At 42.3% G+C, this 18,672-nt stretch overlaps 1 protein-coding gene across 4 annotated transcripts in view; it reads left to right on the top strand.

Moving 5' to 3' along the window:
* The window catches only part of cpne5b (copine Vb), a 103,551-nt gene that overhangs the window by 77,154 nt on the left and 7,725 nt on the right, over window positions 1-18,672 (top strand). For all 4 annotated transcript variants that reach the window (XM_084704326.1, XM_084704323.1, XM_084704324.1 and 1 more), the window contains 8 exons: window positions 6,635-6,676; window positions 6,838-6,913; window positions 10,018-10,071; window positions 11,269-11,330; window positions 14,042-14,088; window positions 15,637-15,818; window positions 15,948-16,075; window positions 17,987-18,089. In XM_084704326.1, the coding sequence (XP_084560452.1) occupies window positions 6,635-6,676; window positions 6,838-6,913; window positions 10,018-10,071; window positions 11,269-11,330; window positions 14,042-14,088; window positions 15,637-15,818; window positions 15,948-16,075; window positions 17,987-18,089 (694 nt within the window). The remainder of the gene's footprint in view (window positions 1-6,634; window positions 6,677-6,837; window positions 6,914-10,017; window positions 10,072-11,268; window positions 11,331-14,041; window positions 14,089-15,636; window positions 15,819-15,947; window positions 16,076-17,986; window positions 18,090-18,672) is intronic.

The raw sequence follows: 18,672 nt of genomic DNA on the forward strand, positions 1-18,672 counted from the left end.
ACACTGGGCTACCAGTTCACCATCTTTTTTAGTATCCCCTGTCCTCTTCCTCTTTTTTCGTATCTTGTCAGGTTTCATTTTTTCCACCTGCCACACATGTCCACACTTCCTTTTAATACTCTTTAAACCACTTATTGATATCTGTCGCCTCTTTGGTTTTTTCCACGCTCAAAATTGTTATCAACATGTCTTAGCATACTGATGGATCTCAATATTTACAGTTACATTTATTCATTTAGCTTTTATCTAAAGTGACTTCCAAGAGAGAGCTTTACAAAAGTGCATAGGTCACTGATCATAACAACGAGATAGCCCCAAACATTTCGGGTAGCCATAACATGAAGCATACATTGTGAAAAACCAAATAAGTGCCAAAGGGATGAAGCATAAGAGCATGTAGTTAAACAAGTTACAATTAAACAACATGAACCTCAAGAAGTGCATGAGTGTAACTGTAGAAAAGCAACAGTAAAATATTTCACAGCGAGTACAAAAGTTTAAACCAGTTACAACTAACCAACAAGAGCAACAAATCTCTCAATAAGAGTCATTATGATCCTGGAGGAAACTAACATCAGATCCAGCAAATCATTCCTAAGTACTGTTGTACTCCCAGAACAAGTGCGTCTTAAGCCTTTTCTTGAAGGTGGGGAGACGGTCAGTGTAGGGAGGGAGGTGATTCCACCATTGGGGGGCCAGACAGGAGAAGAGCTTGTTTTGGGACCGGGCGGTCTTGAGCGGTGGGACCATCAGACGGTTGTCAGAAGAAGACCGTAGGTGGAGGGTGGGGGTGTAAGGCTGCAGGAGAGACTTAATGTAGTCAGGTGCAGTCCCGTTCACTGCTCGGAAGGTCAGTACCAGGGTCTTGAATCTGATATGGGCCATGATGGGTAGCCAGTGGAGGGAGATGAAGAGCGGGGTAACATGGGAGCGTCTGGGTAGGTTGAAGACCAGACGGGTTGCTGTGTTCTGAATCCTCTGGAGAGGGCATGTTGTGCTTGCTGGGAGACTGGCGAGCAGCGAGTTGCAGTAGTCCAACTTGGAGAGGACAAGTGCTTGGACTAGCAATATAGCAGTCGGTCTGTTAATCCAAAGAAATAAAAGAAGCCATACCCAAAGGATAATATGGTGGTGTAGGGAACGTGGCCTTCAGCTCCTCACGTATTCTATTCTGTTGCTGAATCAGTTTCAACAGGGCGTGGTCCGTTCATGGTTTCTTCCTTGTTAACGGATCGGGGAAGTCCCTTTGCAAAGGACTCTGCATCACCAGAAACACTGTTAATGGAGGTGTGTGTTTGTGGAGGTGTGTGTGTGAAAGTGTGAAAAAACATGAAACAGAAAGAAGAGTTAGAGATGATTTAGATGAGAATGAGAGAGAAGAAGGCTTCGATAATGTGATGATGTTCCTGGTCAGCAGGATGGGAGAGCATCTCTCTCCTCCTCTCTCTTGTCATTTCCTCCTCCCCATTCTTATCATTCTTGGTCCAGGGATTCCTCCAGGTCTTATTGTAGTGCTCTGCGACCTATGTTTCTGCAGCCAGTGTCTGTATACTGCAGCTGGAACATCCCCCACATGGTTCTTGGTACTTAAGCCTGGAGGTGGAGAGAGAGATGGAAGGGGAGTGTCTAAGGGCTGTAACTGGGCTGGGGTCATAGGGTTCTCCAACCAATCATGCGTTAACCTGTGTGTGGGTCGTCACCCTGTCAGAACCAATCGGACGCAAGGGATTGAGACTTGTATTAGAGGCACTTCATAGAATACACCAATGCATGCACACCTCACACACACCCTTCCTGGTTCTGTGGTGTGTGTACCCTGTCTCCCTCTTGGTGTGAGTCTAATGGGATCTGACAGGTGAAGACATGAAATACAGCCTGGAAACACTGCACATGTCATCATCACGCAGTGACAGCCCAGCTCCCAGGTTAGTCCAAACTGGGATGTGTGTGTGAGAGATTAATGTGTGTATTAAGAAAGCAATAACTGCTTGTATGTGTGCGTGTATCTGCACATGCTCGTGTGTGTAAGAGAGTTTTGTGTGTCAGAAAGAAGGAAGGATGTGTGTGCACATATTTGGACAGGCTTGTGTGTGTGTTTAGAAGAAACAGATTGAGCGTCTGTCATAGGAAGCCCTTGTCTCTGGCACATCCACATCATCAGACAAACAGCCTGTGATTTACAGCCATAAAATCAGCCCTGCAGCCAGCCTAATCTATGAATGCACATGCCAAACCTTCGCTTCTGTCCAACTCCAGCAGCCCGTGGGTTTCAGATGATCAGACACAAGGGGGTTTGTGAAAACCCTTAACTCAAGGATATCCAGTACTGAAGCACCAATTTGTTTCCCCCACAAGACGTTCTCACATTGAGTTGGGAAAGGTGCTCTGCCTGACTGAGCATGGAGGGAGGGGAGGAGGGGAGGAGAAGAGGGGGAGGAGAAGAGGGAGAGGAGGAGAGGGGGAGGAGGAGAGGAGAGGAGAGAGAGAGAGAGGGGAGGAGAAGAAGAGGAGGAGAGGAGAGGAGAGAGAGAGGGGAGGAGAGGAGAGAGGAGAAAGGAGGGGAGGTAGAGAGAGGAGGTAGAGAGGAGGGGAGGTAGAGAGAGGAGGGAAGGAGAGGGGAGGAGGAGGGGAGGAGGAGGGGAGGAGGTAGAGAGGGGGGGAGGGGAGGAGGTAGAAGGGAGGGAGGTAGAGAGAGGAGGGGGGAAGGGAGGGGATAAGAGGAGAGGAGAAAAGGAAGGGGGTAGGTAGGTATTTTAAATGAAATACAGGAGTGGATACTTTGCTCTGTAACATCAGATCACACACCAGGGCCCAGAGGGCAGCCCCTCCAGTCTGCTTGACAGGAACTCTAACTGTATAATGAAAATGCTGGGGAGCAGAGAGGAAGAGGATAGATAGGAGGGTGTTTTTGTCTGTCGAGCCCACCCACCCCCCTCATAGATGCCATACACTCATGAGAGGAAATGATAGCGTAACACCCACTAACTGATTAGCAAGCTAATGTGGGTGAGTCAGAGTCTATTTACGTCTCTAGCAAAAGATCAGTAAACAGGAAGCCCTTGTTTTATTTAACTTCCTGTCATTCCTGCTCCATTGTGAAAGTAAACGTGTTTCACAGGCAATATGTGTGATGACGTCTTTAAATGTTTGGATGTATACATTTTTTGGCAGTCATTTAGACTTTCCTTGTCATTGAAATCAGTTAGATACAGCACAAAGACAAACCTTAAAATCCTAGTTCAAGGAAGAGAAGTCTGACTCATCTAAAATGAGCGGCCATTCACTAATCAACCCTAAAAACATGTCAACACTGGTTTGACAATACAACCAACACAAATCAACCAACAAAACCAGGCAACCAAACTTGACATGAGGACTTCTATTTGTAACTTCTTCAGGGATGTCCTGTTTTATGTTTGTATAGTTTTGACTATACAATGTAACAGTGTATGGCTCAGGTGTAACAATGTCTATCTGCATCTGGTGCTGTAGCATTCCTGCTTGCTTCTGAGTATGAATTAGTCAGCAGCAACATGGATAAGTAACAGACTGTTGCTTCTTTAAGCAGCACTGTGTGTGGCTTTCTCTGTCTGTCTCTCTGTCTCTGTCTCTGTGTCTGTCTCTGTGTCTGTCTCTCTCTGTCTCTCTCTCTCTCTCTCTCTGTCTCTCTCTCTCTTTCTCTTTCTCTTTCTCTCTCTCTCTCTCTCTCTCTCTCTCTCTCTCTCTCTCTCTCTCTCTCTTTGAAGCTCCATCATCCTCCTTCTGTCACACTCAGGTAACTGGAATTCCTCTCGCTACCTTGAAGATAAACTCAAGGGTGCAAGCTGCAAGCACAGTGAGCTAGCAGGCAGGAAGAGGAAGTGAAGCTTATTTTAGTCATCTCCTGTCCTGTCTTCCTCGACGGCAAGGAATCTTTGATGTCTTTAGCGTGTTGTTGTCTGGGTGGGCTGCGGGGGCAGGAAGGGGGGAAGAGGGGAGAACAGGAGATCAATGGAAAGAAGGTATGGAAAGGAGAAAGTTTTGTCAGGCAAACGGAAGAAACTCTTTTTCTGTTTGTAACATGTCCCCATTAACAATTTGTCATATGTTTTAAAAGAGAGATGGAAGGATTTTTTTGTAAAAGGTGCAGCACTGTTGTTGCAAGACATTCCATTTCCTTGAACAAAGGTCTAAATATAAAGATAAGATGTCTATAGAAAAACTTTGAGATGCAAACCTGGTGAAACTGAATTGATGATGGTTGATTTGACTGTCAGCTACTGTATGGGCTAGGGTTAGGGTAAGGTTTAGGCCCTCAAGATTCAAATTTATTTGACTGTTTCTTCTGGAAGTAACATTGTAGAAAAACCTTTAGGTAATATTTTCAAATAGACTATGTTGGACTGAATATTTAGGGTTCCTCCGGTAGGAGAGAACCTATTGTTATTGTTGGTATTCTTATTCTTATTTTTCTTCTCCTTGCGCCCCAATTACTCCAAAAGTCCCTGGTCATAAATTTTCTAATTTGGCACATTAATTCTAAATCCAAGTGGGTACCCCCATACCAAATATGGGCCACATCGGACCATAGGGGGCGCCACAGCCCACGCCCAAAAGTCCGATTTTCAAGTGATGGCATTTCCACCCTATTGCTCCAATTCTACTGAAACTTGGTGTGCATGTCTCATTTTCCATGAGGAACAAAAAGCATTAAGGACCCATAAGGTCTGCCATGATGGATTTCCTGTACAGTGATAATTTTGGAAAACATTTAAAATTCCTCTTCTCTTGAACCAAAGGTCTAATTGACTTGAAATATTGTACTGTAATGTATCATTGACGTATTTAAAAATGTTACTTAAGGCAGTTGAATGAAGTACAAAATGGCTGAAAGGGGTGTATTTATGTAAATGTCCACATTGCCTCTATATGTTTGTGTCACTAAATCAAACGTATTTTTGAAGGATGGTTCAAACCTAATAGGCTTTAAGGTGACATGCCTCTGAAGTACCATGCAAAGTTTCACCTTGATATATCAAAATATGACTGAATTACAGCTGTTTGTCCTTGGACCAAATCTGACAATGCTCGCCATTGGAGAAACAGCTTTTTGTTATTATCCACTGTTACTGAACTTTGTGTATACCATGCCTGGGAATGGCTCAATTGGCGAGATGTTGTGCTGGTAAGTAAAGCTTTGTAGGTTCAAAACCAGTCAGAGGCATCGTTTTTATTTTTTATTCTGATAAAACGGTTTTCTGTCTTCCAATCAATCCTCCGGTTGTAAAACATAGCAATTAGTGTTTATTTGAGCCCATCACAACACTCCGATCATCTGTTTAGCGTGACTATGTAAACCACTGCAAAACAAGCCAGGTTCACCACAGTAGCTAGTTACTTGTAGTCTACGCATGGTAGAGATAACACTAATGGTTATCTCTAATGAAGTAAATTGATGAAATTATCAAATGAATTTCAGTAACCTAAGCCAGGACACATCCCCACTGATGCTAGGCATGATTTGAAATTCCCTTTCATGACAAGTTATGGCACTCCAAACAACCTTTTTAAAAAACTATAAGTAAGTTATTCTTTACAGCAGCAACCCAGTTATCCCGTTGTCCCATTTTCATAGGAAATGTACAAGCAGTTTCAACTTTGGCTGAATCTAACAACGCTTACCACAGGAGAAACAGCTTACTTTTTAATACAGTTACTGAACATGACACTATTCAACACTGAGAATAGCTCAATGGGCTGGGATGGTGACCTGTAAAGTATAAGGTAGTAGGTTGGAATCCAGCCATTATCTTTTGGCCTGTCATCATTTTGATTCTGTTTAGTTAAAGAGGATGACATCATTCTGAAATACCATGCACAATTTACTGCAATTTCACCTTGAAATGTCAACCGTTTCTTAACCTTTGTTCCAAAGGTGACCAAAGCTAATACTCTGCCATTTCTATTAATACAATCTCAACAGTTGGTGTGTAGCAGAGAGGATAGAGGGACTGATTTGTAACCTTATGCTCATGAGTTCAAATCCCCATTCAGCCTGTTGTTGGCCAAACAGGATGTAGTTTTACTCTTTTGTTGTCCAACTCTCAATCTTTTACAGTGTACATGTTTATAATATTTTGCGGAGGAAGCCGCATCGCTGCTTGCAGCTATATTTTGTCTTGTTACTGAATGATAAAAAAATAAATAGATTTGAAATGATTAGTATTGTCTGTGTTGGAATCAAATACAGAGGCACCAAGCCTTGAACAGGAGTTGAGGCTTCGCTAATAGCTTGTTTTTGTCGTTGTCAAAGTTCCTGATTTAGTCCCAGCACTGAAGCCTTGGCGGAGCTAATGAGCTCGTAGGAGAGTTGGTTGTTTTTGGTCCTGCTCTGTTGATGTTTACCTTTTGCTGGATGCTACATCTTTTTACTCAGTTTGAACCTGCAGGAACATTGAGCCTGTCTGTGTGTGTGTGTATCTGATTGAATGTCATCATTTATCTACAGTAAATGAATACACCAAAATGATAATTAAAACAATAATGATTTGATCATGCAGTGAGTGTTGAAGTCCACATGTAAATGACTGCTACAGTCAGTTCACCCAGTGCTGCAGCAGTGGCTGTAAGCACCATCTGTGATTCTCTCTTACAGAACAATCAAGGTGGAGGTGTATGATTGGGACCGAGATGGCAGGTAGGTATCTTTGGGTTTCCACTAGCTTGCTAGTGTTTCACTGATCAATGCCTACGTAATAAATCAGTCCAAATGTTTAGTTTCCACCACAACTTTCAGCCTCTTCAATGTGTTATTTACTTGACACAACACGTCTAGTGTCCTTCTGACTTCCCTGACAGTCATGACTTCATCGGGGAGTTCACCACCAGCTACCGGGAGCTTGCTCGAGGGCAGAGCCAATTCAATGTTTATGAGGTGAGTAACTTCACATGTTTAAAAGCTCAGAATCTTGAACTTCAATCCTTAAGAACATTTTTCAGAACTTCCCCTTGAATTTCAAGGTTAAGGTGGGTAAGTTAGGATGAAGATCAGAAGTTGTTTTACCATGAAATTGAATCTTGGTTTCTAAAACATGGGTGGTATTCAACCAAAGAACTAGAATACTAGCATCATTCGTAAAATGATACGACACTAGTGTCATTGTTATCTCCCAGTCCTGTCACACCTCACTCTTCCTCGATTGATTATAATGTAGCTAGAGTGCTAATCAGACATCTATTCTAATCTACTAAATAATTCAGGACACAAAACACTGTCTGTCAGGATTTGAAAAACCATCACAGAATATTGTCTTTAGCTCTGTCTCGTCAAATAAATTATTCCATGCATTAATAATTCCCTTTGTTAGAGTGTTTGTTTTCTCAGTGTAAATCCTGCACCTGTGGTTACATATCTAGAGTGAGATAGCTTTGCATTATTCTCTCCCCAACCTGCACCTTGGATTGGTTTGTGCTTGATGTGAACACACACACTGCACACAGTACTGACACACACATTGCACACAGTACTGACACACACACTGCACACAGTACTGACACACACACTGCACACAGTACTGACACACACACTGCACACAGTACTGACACACACACTGCACACAGTACTGACACACACACTGCACACAGTACTGACACACACACTGCACACAGTACTGACACACACACAAACGGACAGGCCCATTAGCAGGAGTGTGAAATGGGATTAACAGCAGAGCGTTCCCAGGGATTCTGAATTATTATGGTTATTTCCCACAATCCATCTTGGCGGTATCCCACCTCACCCGCTCCTCCTCAACTTCACATCCTCTCTGCATGCTTACCAGGGACGACGGGCTGATTGAATAAACATGTCTAGGATACTGATCACGTCCTCAGGGAGAGCGGCTTGGAAGCAATCAGGTCACATTGTTGTGATTGATGCATAGTGTAAGCATGACCACTTATTACGTATTTGAGTGGAATAGAATTTGGTATGGCAGCAGTCAATATTCAATATGCATTCAATAAAATGCATAACCTTTTCAGCAATCCTAGGTTATGAATTAGCATCTTGTACCAAATAATTTATTGTATTGTCAGTTGTATTACGGTTCGTTACACGGAGCGTACCTTAAACAGTGATGTTGTTTGGACAGTCCGAAAGCAACACGATAATAGAGACACAGGTTTCTCCTCAGCCCAGGGCTCCTGAACATTAACCCCTCTTCATTTGCCATTTGCTATTAGTCACTGGCTCCCGATCTGACAAGAACGTCCTGCACTTTCTTTCTTTCTTTTTTGCGTCAGCAAGTCTTTTCTGTGTGTCAAACAAATTGCTTTCTGTCCATTTTAAATTAGGCTCTGTCACTTTTATGGTTCCTATGGTTGCAAGCTGTACGGAGCTAATGAGACGAGGCATATTTGATCTCCAGGTGAGAACAGGCTTTTGTTCATGTGATTGATAGGAGGGGCAGGTAAAGTCCAACTTTGATTCTTGTAGTTTGCTGTAACTTTCCTATCCAGCTACATTCTTTGACGACATTCTCTGGCTCGACACAGCTTAACTTTTAAGAATAGTATGCTTCAGATATGGATACAATCCATAGGCATGCCCAGAGTAAGAACCAAAAGCCATTTGTGTGTCCTATAGAATAAAAAAAAAGTGTATGTTAACTGTGTACAAAGTACAGTACAGAAACCTTGCTTGTTGTGTAAGGTCAGTCTGTGATCTGTGTCTCTATAGGTTTTACAGCTATATTGTTTTAGGTTCGTTTTAGCATTTATTGAGCACAGTCAAAAATCAGCTGTCATTAAAAGTCAATATGTGGCATGAAACTACTAATCCTTGAAGTGTGTGCTTAGTATCCCCATCATGCAGACATGTACACACACACTCACATTCTCACACACACACACACACACTCACACACACACTCACACTCACACACACTCTCACACACTCTCACACACTCACACACACACTCACACACTCACACACACACTCACACACACACTCACTCACACACACACACACACACACTCACACACACACACACACACACACACACACACACACACTCACACACAAACACACACTCACACAAACACACAAACACACACTCACACACACTCACACACACGCACTTATACATGCAGACATGTACCTCTCATCCATCTTCCATCCTCAACTCTGTCAATAATATAGATTCACCCATCACTCATCCTGTCTGAGTTCAGCTGTAACGGTGGTGTGTACCACTCGGCCTCCTATCGTCACAAACACACATATGCTGATTATTTGATTTTCAATTAGACAGAAATGGATATGGACTACAGAAGGTGTGTGTGTAGCAGAGGGAGAAGGAGTGAGCAATATCAAAACATTTTAGCGATGGGGAAAATTTCACGGATAACTGAAGCGTTTCATTTGACCCAGTGCTGTAAAATGAGACAGGATAACTGAAGTGTTTCATTTGACACAGTGCTGTAAAATGAGACAGGATAACTGAAGTGTTTCATTTGACCCAGTGCTGTAAAATGAGACAGGATAACTGAAGTGTTTCATTTGACACAGTGCTGTAAATGAAACAGTGCTGTAAATGACACAGTGCTGTAAATGACACAGTGCTGTAAATGAGACAGTGCTGTAAATGACACAGTGCTGTAAATGACACAGTGCTGTAAATGAGACAGTGCTGTAAATGACACAGTGCTGTAAATGACACAGTGCTGTAAATGACACAGTGCTGTAAATGAGACAGTGCTGTAAATGAGACAGTGCTGTAAATGACACAGTGCTGTAAATGACACAGTGCTGTAAATGAGACAGTGCTGTAAATGACACAGTGCTGTAAATGACACAGTGCTGTAAATGAGACAGCCGCAGCACATCCACAGGATAGTTGGTCAGTTTGTTCCTTTATTTGGTTCCTTGGAAGGACCTTCTGCCCCACTGAGAACTTCAAAACTGTTCATCAGATGGAATTCAGATACATCTGATGAATACCATACTCACTGTGGATTTGTTTTGTCTTTTTATAGGTGATGAATCCCAAAAAGAAAATGAAGAAAAAGAAGTATGTACATTCGGGAACGGTGAGTAAGCTTGTCACAGTGGAGCAAAAAAGCTGCCATTCCTATCCCTCGTCCTCCCCTTCCTTCTCTTCCTCCTCCTCCCCCCTTCTCCTCCTCCTCCCCACCTCCTCCTCCTCCCCTTCTTCCTCCTCCTCCCCCTTTCTCTTCCTCCTCCCCCTTCTTTCCTTCTCCCCATTCTGATAATTACCATGGCATTGCCAACTCTTGGAGAAGGTTCGCAGTGCTTTCATTATGAGTGTGAATGTAGCTTTTCTTCATTAATTGGTATCTCCCCTCACCAGCTTATTAATTAAAAGTATAAAAAAAGAAGGAAGAAATAAAAGAAGTGCAAGCTATTTTATTTATGTATTTGTTGGAGGAGCTTTCTAAAGACAGTTGTGCCTTGATCCTCCAGTCATTCTTCAGTCAACTATTTAGGGGCATGTTCTTTTTTGTTAACACTGACATGTGATGTCAAGTGTAAGAAGGCTAACAACTGGAATGGAAAAGAAATACAAAAATGGGGACCCAGATTATGAACGTAGAAGGCACTGACATGGTGAACTTTAATAGTGTCAGGGAAGCATAGGAGGACAGTGGGAAGGAAATGAAAGCTCTGCGCAGAGGGATCAGAGACTAAGCTTGTTAGCAAGCGCTAAAGGTGGCTAATGTGATAACCTGTCTTTATGATAGCATGTAACATTGTGGAGGTGGCTAATGTGATAACCTGCCTTTATGATAGCATGTAGCATTGTGGAGGTGACTAATGTGATAACCTGTCTTTATGATAGCATGTAGCATTGTGGAGGTGGCTAATGTGATAACCTGTCTTTATGATAGTATGTAGCATTGTGGAGGTGGCTAATGTGATAACCTGTCTTTATGATAGTATGTAGCATTGTGGAGGTGGCTAATGTGATGATCGATTGAGGGACCCATGCATCCTCTTTTTTTCCACAACTTTCTCGCTTTTTCTCTTACTAACTTTTGCTTTTTCTTTCCCTCTCTCGGTTGCCCCTCTCGCTTTCCACACACCCAGCCAGCTTTTAACAAAAACATCCTGTCTCTAGGTTTTCTCAAGCTGCCAAAATTAACTCATCAGTCACGGTGTAACATTGAGCTAGCTAAGCTAGCAAGTGAGGACGTTGATCGCATGAATTTGATAGCGAGACTCTTGTCTCTGAGGGTGTAAACAGATGTTGTTTTTCTCAATCACAGGTGACTCTTCTCTCGTTCTCAGTCGAAGCGGAGTGCACTTTCCTGGACTACATCAAAGGAGGGTCAGTGAATTTTCATTTACACGCTGTGGATCCCTAACCTCAGTATACATGTGTGTGTCCAGTTCACACGTGTGTATGTATGCTTAAAAATTGGGCAAACTACCGTCAATCACATGCTGTAAGTTACTTAATAGAAGGTTGTCTATGGTCTACAAGTTTGGTTCTATTAGTATCCCTCATTTTCCCCAAAACTGGAGAGCTCATGTCAGTCTTTCACATCCAATTAGGCCTGCGGAGTCTGTCTGTCTCTTCTAAGGATCAAAAAAACAACTGACAAACTTTGTATTTTGAGGTGAGCTGCTCCAGGCGGCAGGGACAGCACGTTGATCGCTGTTATCGCTGTCTGTTCGGACACTCTGACCATGGTAGATGTTGACAGGCAAATTTGACGAGCGTGACACATCTGGAAGCTTTTGGGCTGGCCACGTTTGGCAACCCCGTGGCAAAGGTTTCTAACCTTCAAAAGTATCAGTTTAACCTGACAGCTAGAGAACTCTAGTTGCAGCTATTTGGAGTGACAGTTAAGTTGAGAGATATTACTGAATATTGGTGTTGAGATATTACTGCACATCCCAGACACATTTATAATCATTATTAAAATAAAAACAGCTTTCAAGAAGATACTTGGTCACTAAGAATTTGACCTCTGACCATTATATATCATTTGAAAGCCACCCTAAACATTGAATATGACCGTAGACAGGCGTGAGTTTATTCAGACTGTTATTTATACTTACATAACAGTCTGTTATAATATACCCGTATCTTGGCAAGATTGTGCTTGCTTTCTTTTTCTGTGAGTCACTATTATGGTGCGTTCCATAGAACCAGGGAAGAGGAGCAGAGGCAAGGGGGATCTGAAGGACACTGTAGCAGAAGTGACAGTTATTTTAGGATGTTAGGAACAAAGAATAATAAAATGTATTTAGAGTAAATGACAAGCAGTCATTAGGACAGCCTAGATTGTGAAATGTAGATGAGTTTGATTCTACTTGGCGAGATTTAAGGTTTAGCTTTATTGTTGTAAATAGGAATGAGACAAAGTTGTTTAGGTGTATGTGTGTTAGCTAGCAAGTGAAAGCAGGTGCAGAAACAGTGACATTAAACTGATTAAGCTCCAGGCTCAATCAGTAGAGGAAATTGCCACTCAAGCAGAAGTACCGGATTTAGTGCAAATACTAGAATCAGTGTCAAAATACGTCACCATAAACAGATGTTACACACAATATGCACTCAACACAACCACACCCATCCACCCATCCACACACACACAAATTGAAGGGCTCTTGATGAACAGTTCAGACACCATGAAAGAGAAGGGTCTCTCAGGAGCCAGTGAGCGGGAGGAAGGGGGAGGGAGGAGGAGGAAAGAAAGCATGACAGTTTGACAGACAAACTGTCAAACCATAGTTACAGTCAAATAATTAAAACTTGGAGGAAATCAACATAATTCCCAGGACATTACTTCATACTGCATATTTTATACCAATAAATTGGAATTTCCACTCATAGGAAAAAGACAGTAATAAAACCATAAAGATATTTATTTTCCAGCCGGGCTGTGAGTTTTGCAATAGGTTCTCCCACACTTATTATGAATGGATAATAACATTTAATAAATACTGACCACGTTTACATCCAGCCTACCTAGCCTGGAAGGTTAACAGGGTTTTCTTTTCAAATTCATTATACTTTATTATCTTTTTCCCCCCAATTGTCTCTGACTGAATAGCTAATGGTTTGCGTTTATCCTTCTCTAAAAAAACCATGTCTCGCTCATGAAGATTATTGCAGTGAAAGTGTTTCATCAGGGAGAAAATTGAATTATGATTTTTTCATAAGGGCTCCATCAGTTTAATTGCTTGTCATTCAGTTTAGTGCATGTTCCTTTTCCTCTCATTCTCCTCCTTCTCCTCCTGCTGTCTGTAAGAGGGGCAGATGATACGGTTGTTATTTTCTAGCTTCAGTCAGAATGCTGCTGCTAACAAAGACAAAACAGTTTGAGCCCATTACGCCAATTCTCCAATCTCTGCATTGGCTCCCGGTGTTGCGAGAGTTGGTTTAAAACACTGCTGCTCACTTATTCACTAAATAGTTTGGGGCCAAAATACATCTCTGAAATGCTTTTACAATATGAACCCTCTAGACCCCTCAGGTCACCTGGGACTCGTCTGTTAACTGTCCCCAGAGTTTAAACAAAACATGGAAAAGCAGCATTTAGCTATTATGCAAGATTTAAGACTTGCGCTAACATTGACTACATTTTATTCCAGAATAAAACATTTATGTTCATCAGTGCTTTCTGGTATATTACAAAACTTGCACTTTGTATTTTGCTCTTTAATTTAAGTACTTATACTCTTACTCTTTTATGATTTAATTGTATTTTTACACATTCTTGTTTGTTTGTTGAAACATGTAGTTTCATCGTATGACATGTTGTCTGAAGCACACGATGTCTGCCTTGTGTATGAAATGTACTTGATGAAAAGTGTCTTTATACAAGGGCACACACACGTTCACAGAAACACCCCTATCAGGAGTAAATCATTAGTAATTGAATTAATATGTGATATGGACTGCATATGTGTGTGTGTGTGTGTGTGTGTGTGTGTTAGTATGTGTGTGTGTACGTACAATACTGTATGTGTGTTTGTGTGTGTGCGTGTGTGATCAGTTTTTACTTGATCTTCTCTCCATCCCAATTTCAGAACACAGATCAATTTCACTGTGGCCATCGATTTCACCGCTTCTAATGGTGAGTGATTCTAAAGGGGACATGGGGGTTGGGTGCTGGGGATGAAGGCAGATGCTCTGGTCTCACTGCTGTCAGTCGAGGGTTAAGTTAAAACTCTCAGTCCAGGGTTAAGTTAAAACTCTCAGTCCAGGGTTAAGTTAAAACTCTCAGTCCAGGGTTAAGTTAAAACTCTCAGTCCAGGGTTAAGTTAACCAGTCTAGCAACCCGGAAGCTGCTCTGGCAGACTGGAGGGCAGTGATGACTGACAGGAGGGCAGTTTCCGTGGAGTGGCCAGTCTTGAAGCCCGATTGGTTGGGGTCAAGCAAGTTGTTCTGAGAGAGAAAGTTTGACAGTTGGTTAAATACAGTACGTTCAGTTGTTTTAGAAAAGAAGGGTAGCAGTGATACCGGTCTGTAATTCTGGAGGACGACTGGGTTAAGGGAGGGTTTTTTGAGTAGGGGGCTAACTCTGGCCTGTTTGAAGGCAGAGAGGAAAGTGTCGGAACTAAGAGAAGAGTTAAAGACATGGAACAGAAAAGTTAAGATGGAGGGAGAGATGGTTTGTAAGAGAGGGGAGGGGACTATATACATAACCAGGATGGAAGAGTTAGGGATAGACATAGGGGGTTAGGCAGAGGGTTATGGATAGACATAGGGGTTGGGTTAGGCAGAGAGTTATGGATACACTACGCTTAGGGTTAGGCAGAGGGTTATGGATACACTAGGGTTAGGCTTAGGCAGAGGGTTATGGATACACTGGGGTTAGGCTTAGGCAGAGGGTTATGGATACACTGGGGTTAGGCTTAGGCAGAGGGTTATGGATACACTGGGGTTAGGCTTAGGCAGAGGGTTATGGATATAGTCTTGTAGTCTTTGTTCCTGTGCGCCTGGTCACACGCTGTGACTCAGCTCAGATGAGATGGCTGCACAAGCCCTCAGCTTCACAGAAGGACCCCAGGCTGAAAGCCACTCTTATGGCTAATGACTCTACTTACAGCCAGTAATTATGGATAAGAGTCAAGCTTTCTATGGCAGTTAGAGACAAAATGGGGATTTACTTCCCAAAGGATTGAGGAAGGGATCCTAAACGCCTGTTATTAGGAGCAGTATGCAGCCTTTCCAGTGCTCAGCATGACCTGCAATTAATCCAAGACCATTGTTATGTTGTGTTGCTTCAAAGGATACTTTGAGGTCCATATAATATAGACCTGCAAAGTCCCCCTCTGAATAATCATATTTATAATCCCAGAAAGATAATAGTCCTACATGATATGGACACACCCCATTCAGTAGTGATGGCAGGCTTGCTCACAAACAGTTGCTATAGTTAAGATGCAATTATTTTACATTTTCCCTTCTAACCAACTGTAGTTTGTAGAGGTCATGGGGTATTTATTTTGTATGCTACTGTTTGGCTGATGTTGGAAACAACATTCATTCGTTTGCAAATGCTCACCACTGTATTCAAGGTCCCACCGCTGATCTGAATGTCCTCATCTTCGCATTTTCTGGAGGAACTCCACACAACTGCTTCTTATTGAAATAACCTCCTGACCTTTGACCCGCTCAGGTAACCCTTCGCAGTCCACCTCCCTCCACTACATGAACCCGTACCAGATGAACGCCTACGCCATGGCCCTGAAGGCTGTGGGCGAGATCATCCAGGACTATGACAGTGATAAGATGTTCCCTGCCCTGGGCTTTGGGGCCAAGCTGCCCCCTGATGGAAGGGTGTCACATGAGTTCCCCCTGGTAAGTAACTAGTGTGAGTGTGTTGTATCTATGTTTCTTTGATATGAAAAGTCTGTCTTCAACCTGCTGCATTATTACGAGGGGAACAAGACATCACCTTTTATCCGACTGAACTCCTGTCCTCTCCAGAATGGCAACATGGACAACCCCTACTGTAACGGCATTGAGGGAATCCTGGAGGCCTACCACCAGAGTCTAAAGACCGTACAACTATACGGTCCAACCAACTTCGCCCCTGTTGTGAACCATGTTGCCAGGTAAGGTCATAACCTGCACCTGCTTCTGGCATAGAGTAACGTAAAGTACAGCATAACGCTAAGAACATACAAATGTGCCATGTTCTTAGTTTGTCTTTCCTTATTAAAAGCAATTAACTGCAAACACAAATTTAAGATGTATTCATATTTATCTATGAATTATTCATTGTTAAATCACCATAAACATGACACATGATCTATTCAATAAGTTTAGACACCTTTGAAAACATTGTATACACTTTTGTAATCGCATCAATGAACAAAGTAATGCTGTGAATCAGTCACCCTGAACCACTACCGAAGGGAGGCCAATCCTCTCTCACTGTGACACAGGAGGGCTTCAGCTCGATCATGACTCATCAGCAGCGCTAGCCTATCATTAGAGATGGGAAGTGACCAGTTACTTAAGTAGATTCTTCTGGTATCAGTACTTTACTTCACTGTCATTTTCTGACAACTTTTCACTTTCAGAACAAGCCTTGTTACTTTAGTTTAAATCGCTATTTGGTGGCATGATCAATATTATTTATTGTCATTGCGCAACAAACGCAGCAGGCACAATCACAACAAACGTGTACTAATCTACAAAGCTACCATGGAGCAAGGCAGACTTGATGAGGACTCTACTCTATTGTACTCTGCTCTAATCTGCTTTACAATTATATATTTTCAAAACTGTAGTTTGTATCATTGATGAGTACTTGATGAGGACTCGACTATATGCTACTGTACTCTATTGTGCTCTGCTAAAAAAACTTTTGAAAAACTTTCTAAAACGTTTCCCCCCACGGTGAAAGGAGAAGAGGGGAGAGTAGAGAAGCCTGTAACAGAGTTGAGTAAAGCAGAGCAGATTACAATAGAGTATAGTAGAGTTAGTATAGTAGAGTTAGTATAGTAGAGTTAGTATAGTAGAGTTAGTATAGTAGAGTTAGTATAGTAGAGTTAGTATAGTAGAGTTAGTATAGTAGAGTTGTCATCAAGTAGGCCTACTCATCAACGATCGGATATTTTCACAAAAATATTTTCTAACAAAAGTTTTGAAAAAAAGTTTTGAAAGATTTCAACTATTTTCTTTTTTAAAATAGGTTTGCATCGTTGATGAGTACTTGATACTCCACTCTATTGGACTCTGCTCTGTTTTAGGCTTATCTGTTCTCTCCCCTCTCCTCCTGTCTCCTTTACTTTCACTGTGTGTGCGAAAGAAAACGTTAAAAAAAGGTTGAAAACTTATTTTTGATTGTTTTTGTTTTGAAAGGTAGGAAAAACTAAAATAAAAGTTACATTATGGATGAGACAGAGGGAGTTAGTGATGTCGACATGACTGAGAATAGAGACATTCCTGATCACCCATGGCCATATATGAGGGAGATGTTTGACATTGTCACCATCAAAAAGGATTCAGCAGGGGTAGGGCTAGGGTTACCCTAACCTAGCAGTGATGAAGGTCTCACATACATTCTAAAAGACAGAGGTGAAGTGCCGGCAGAAGGTGGAGGTGAGGGTTGATTGGAGTGGAATGAACTAGAAGATAGATAGTGCTATAAAATGTTTCTAAATTCCCCTAAAAAGAGAGACGAGGCGACTGGCAAGATAATTATAAATACACGAGCCGACAGTTATCGCATCACTTAGCATCTGAATAGGTCTGAAAATAGGATGTTAGCTGGAGCGAGGGCCTGAACAGAGAGAAGCTAGCGTCATAATCAAGCGTCACATTTATTTGAGTCCTAGGTCATAGCGTTCTTTTGTGATAGGATAATGAGAAATTATTCGTTTAATGGTGATTAAGGATCTGACAATCTGACGATCGGCAAATAATGGTTGAAAGACTACATCTTGAGCTCTCTCTGTGTGTGTGTGTGTGTGTGTGTGTGTGAGGGCATGTGTGTGTGTGTGTGTGTTTTCCCACAGATATGCAGCGGCAGTTCAGGATGGTTCCCAGTACTTTGTGCTTCTCATCATCACAGATGGCGTCATATCAGACATGGCCCAAACCAAGGAAGCCATCGTCAACGTGAGTATCAGACACCAGCAGTACTGCTAAACTCGAGGTTAGAGGCAACGTACCTTGCCAGTGAAAACACCAATGTCAGGCTAAACACTGGTTTCAAAGTGATGTTTGAAAAACTGTAAAAAAAGTAAACGAAGAAAAAGGCGATAGAAAGTAGGACAGGATAAAGAGGGAGCGAGAAAAGGAAGAAAATGGGAAAGGAGAAGATTAAATAGGGAGGGAGAGAAAAGGACAAATAAAGAAAGAGCATCGGGGGTGTAATGAAAGACAAACACAGCTAAATGGAGTGAGGGAGGACATGTGTGGAGGAGGGATGAAATAGAAAGCGACCGAGTCAACGAAGAGGGGACATTGAAAAAGGGGAAGAAAGAGGGCTGAAATAAAGTGACAGAATGACTTCTCGATTTATAATGTCAACTGCCAACTCTTCACATATCGGTCTGACCTTCTAAGTTGACATAGCCATTCTCTGTCTCTGAGCTGTGGAACAACTGTTTTGGATAGCAGACTGTCATCATGTGTGGTGTCCTCTGAGGGGGCGCCTCATCAAACTAGGTCCTCCTGAGATGCCAGTGGTGCCACCCTC

The sequence above is a fragment of the Hypomesus nipponensis genome, chromosome 9, assembly GCF_054491055.1.
Source record: "Hypomesus nipponensis isolate SF chromosome 9, ASM5449105v1, whole genome shotgun sequence".
Lineage (NCBI taxonomy): Eukaryota > Metazoa > Chordata > Actinopteri > Osmeriformes > Osmeridae > Hypomesus > Hypomesus nipponensis.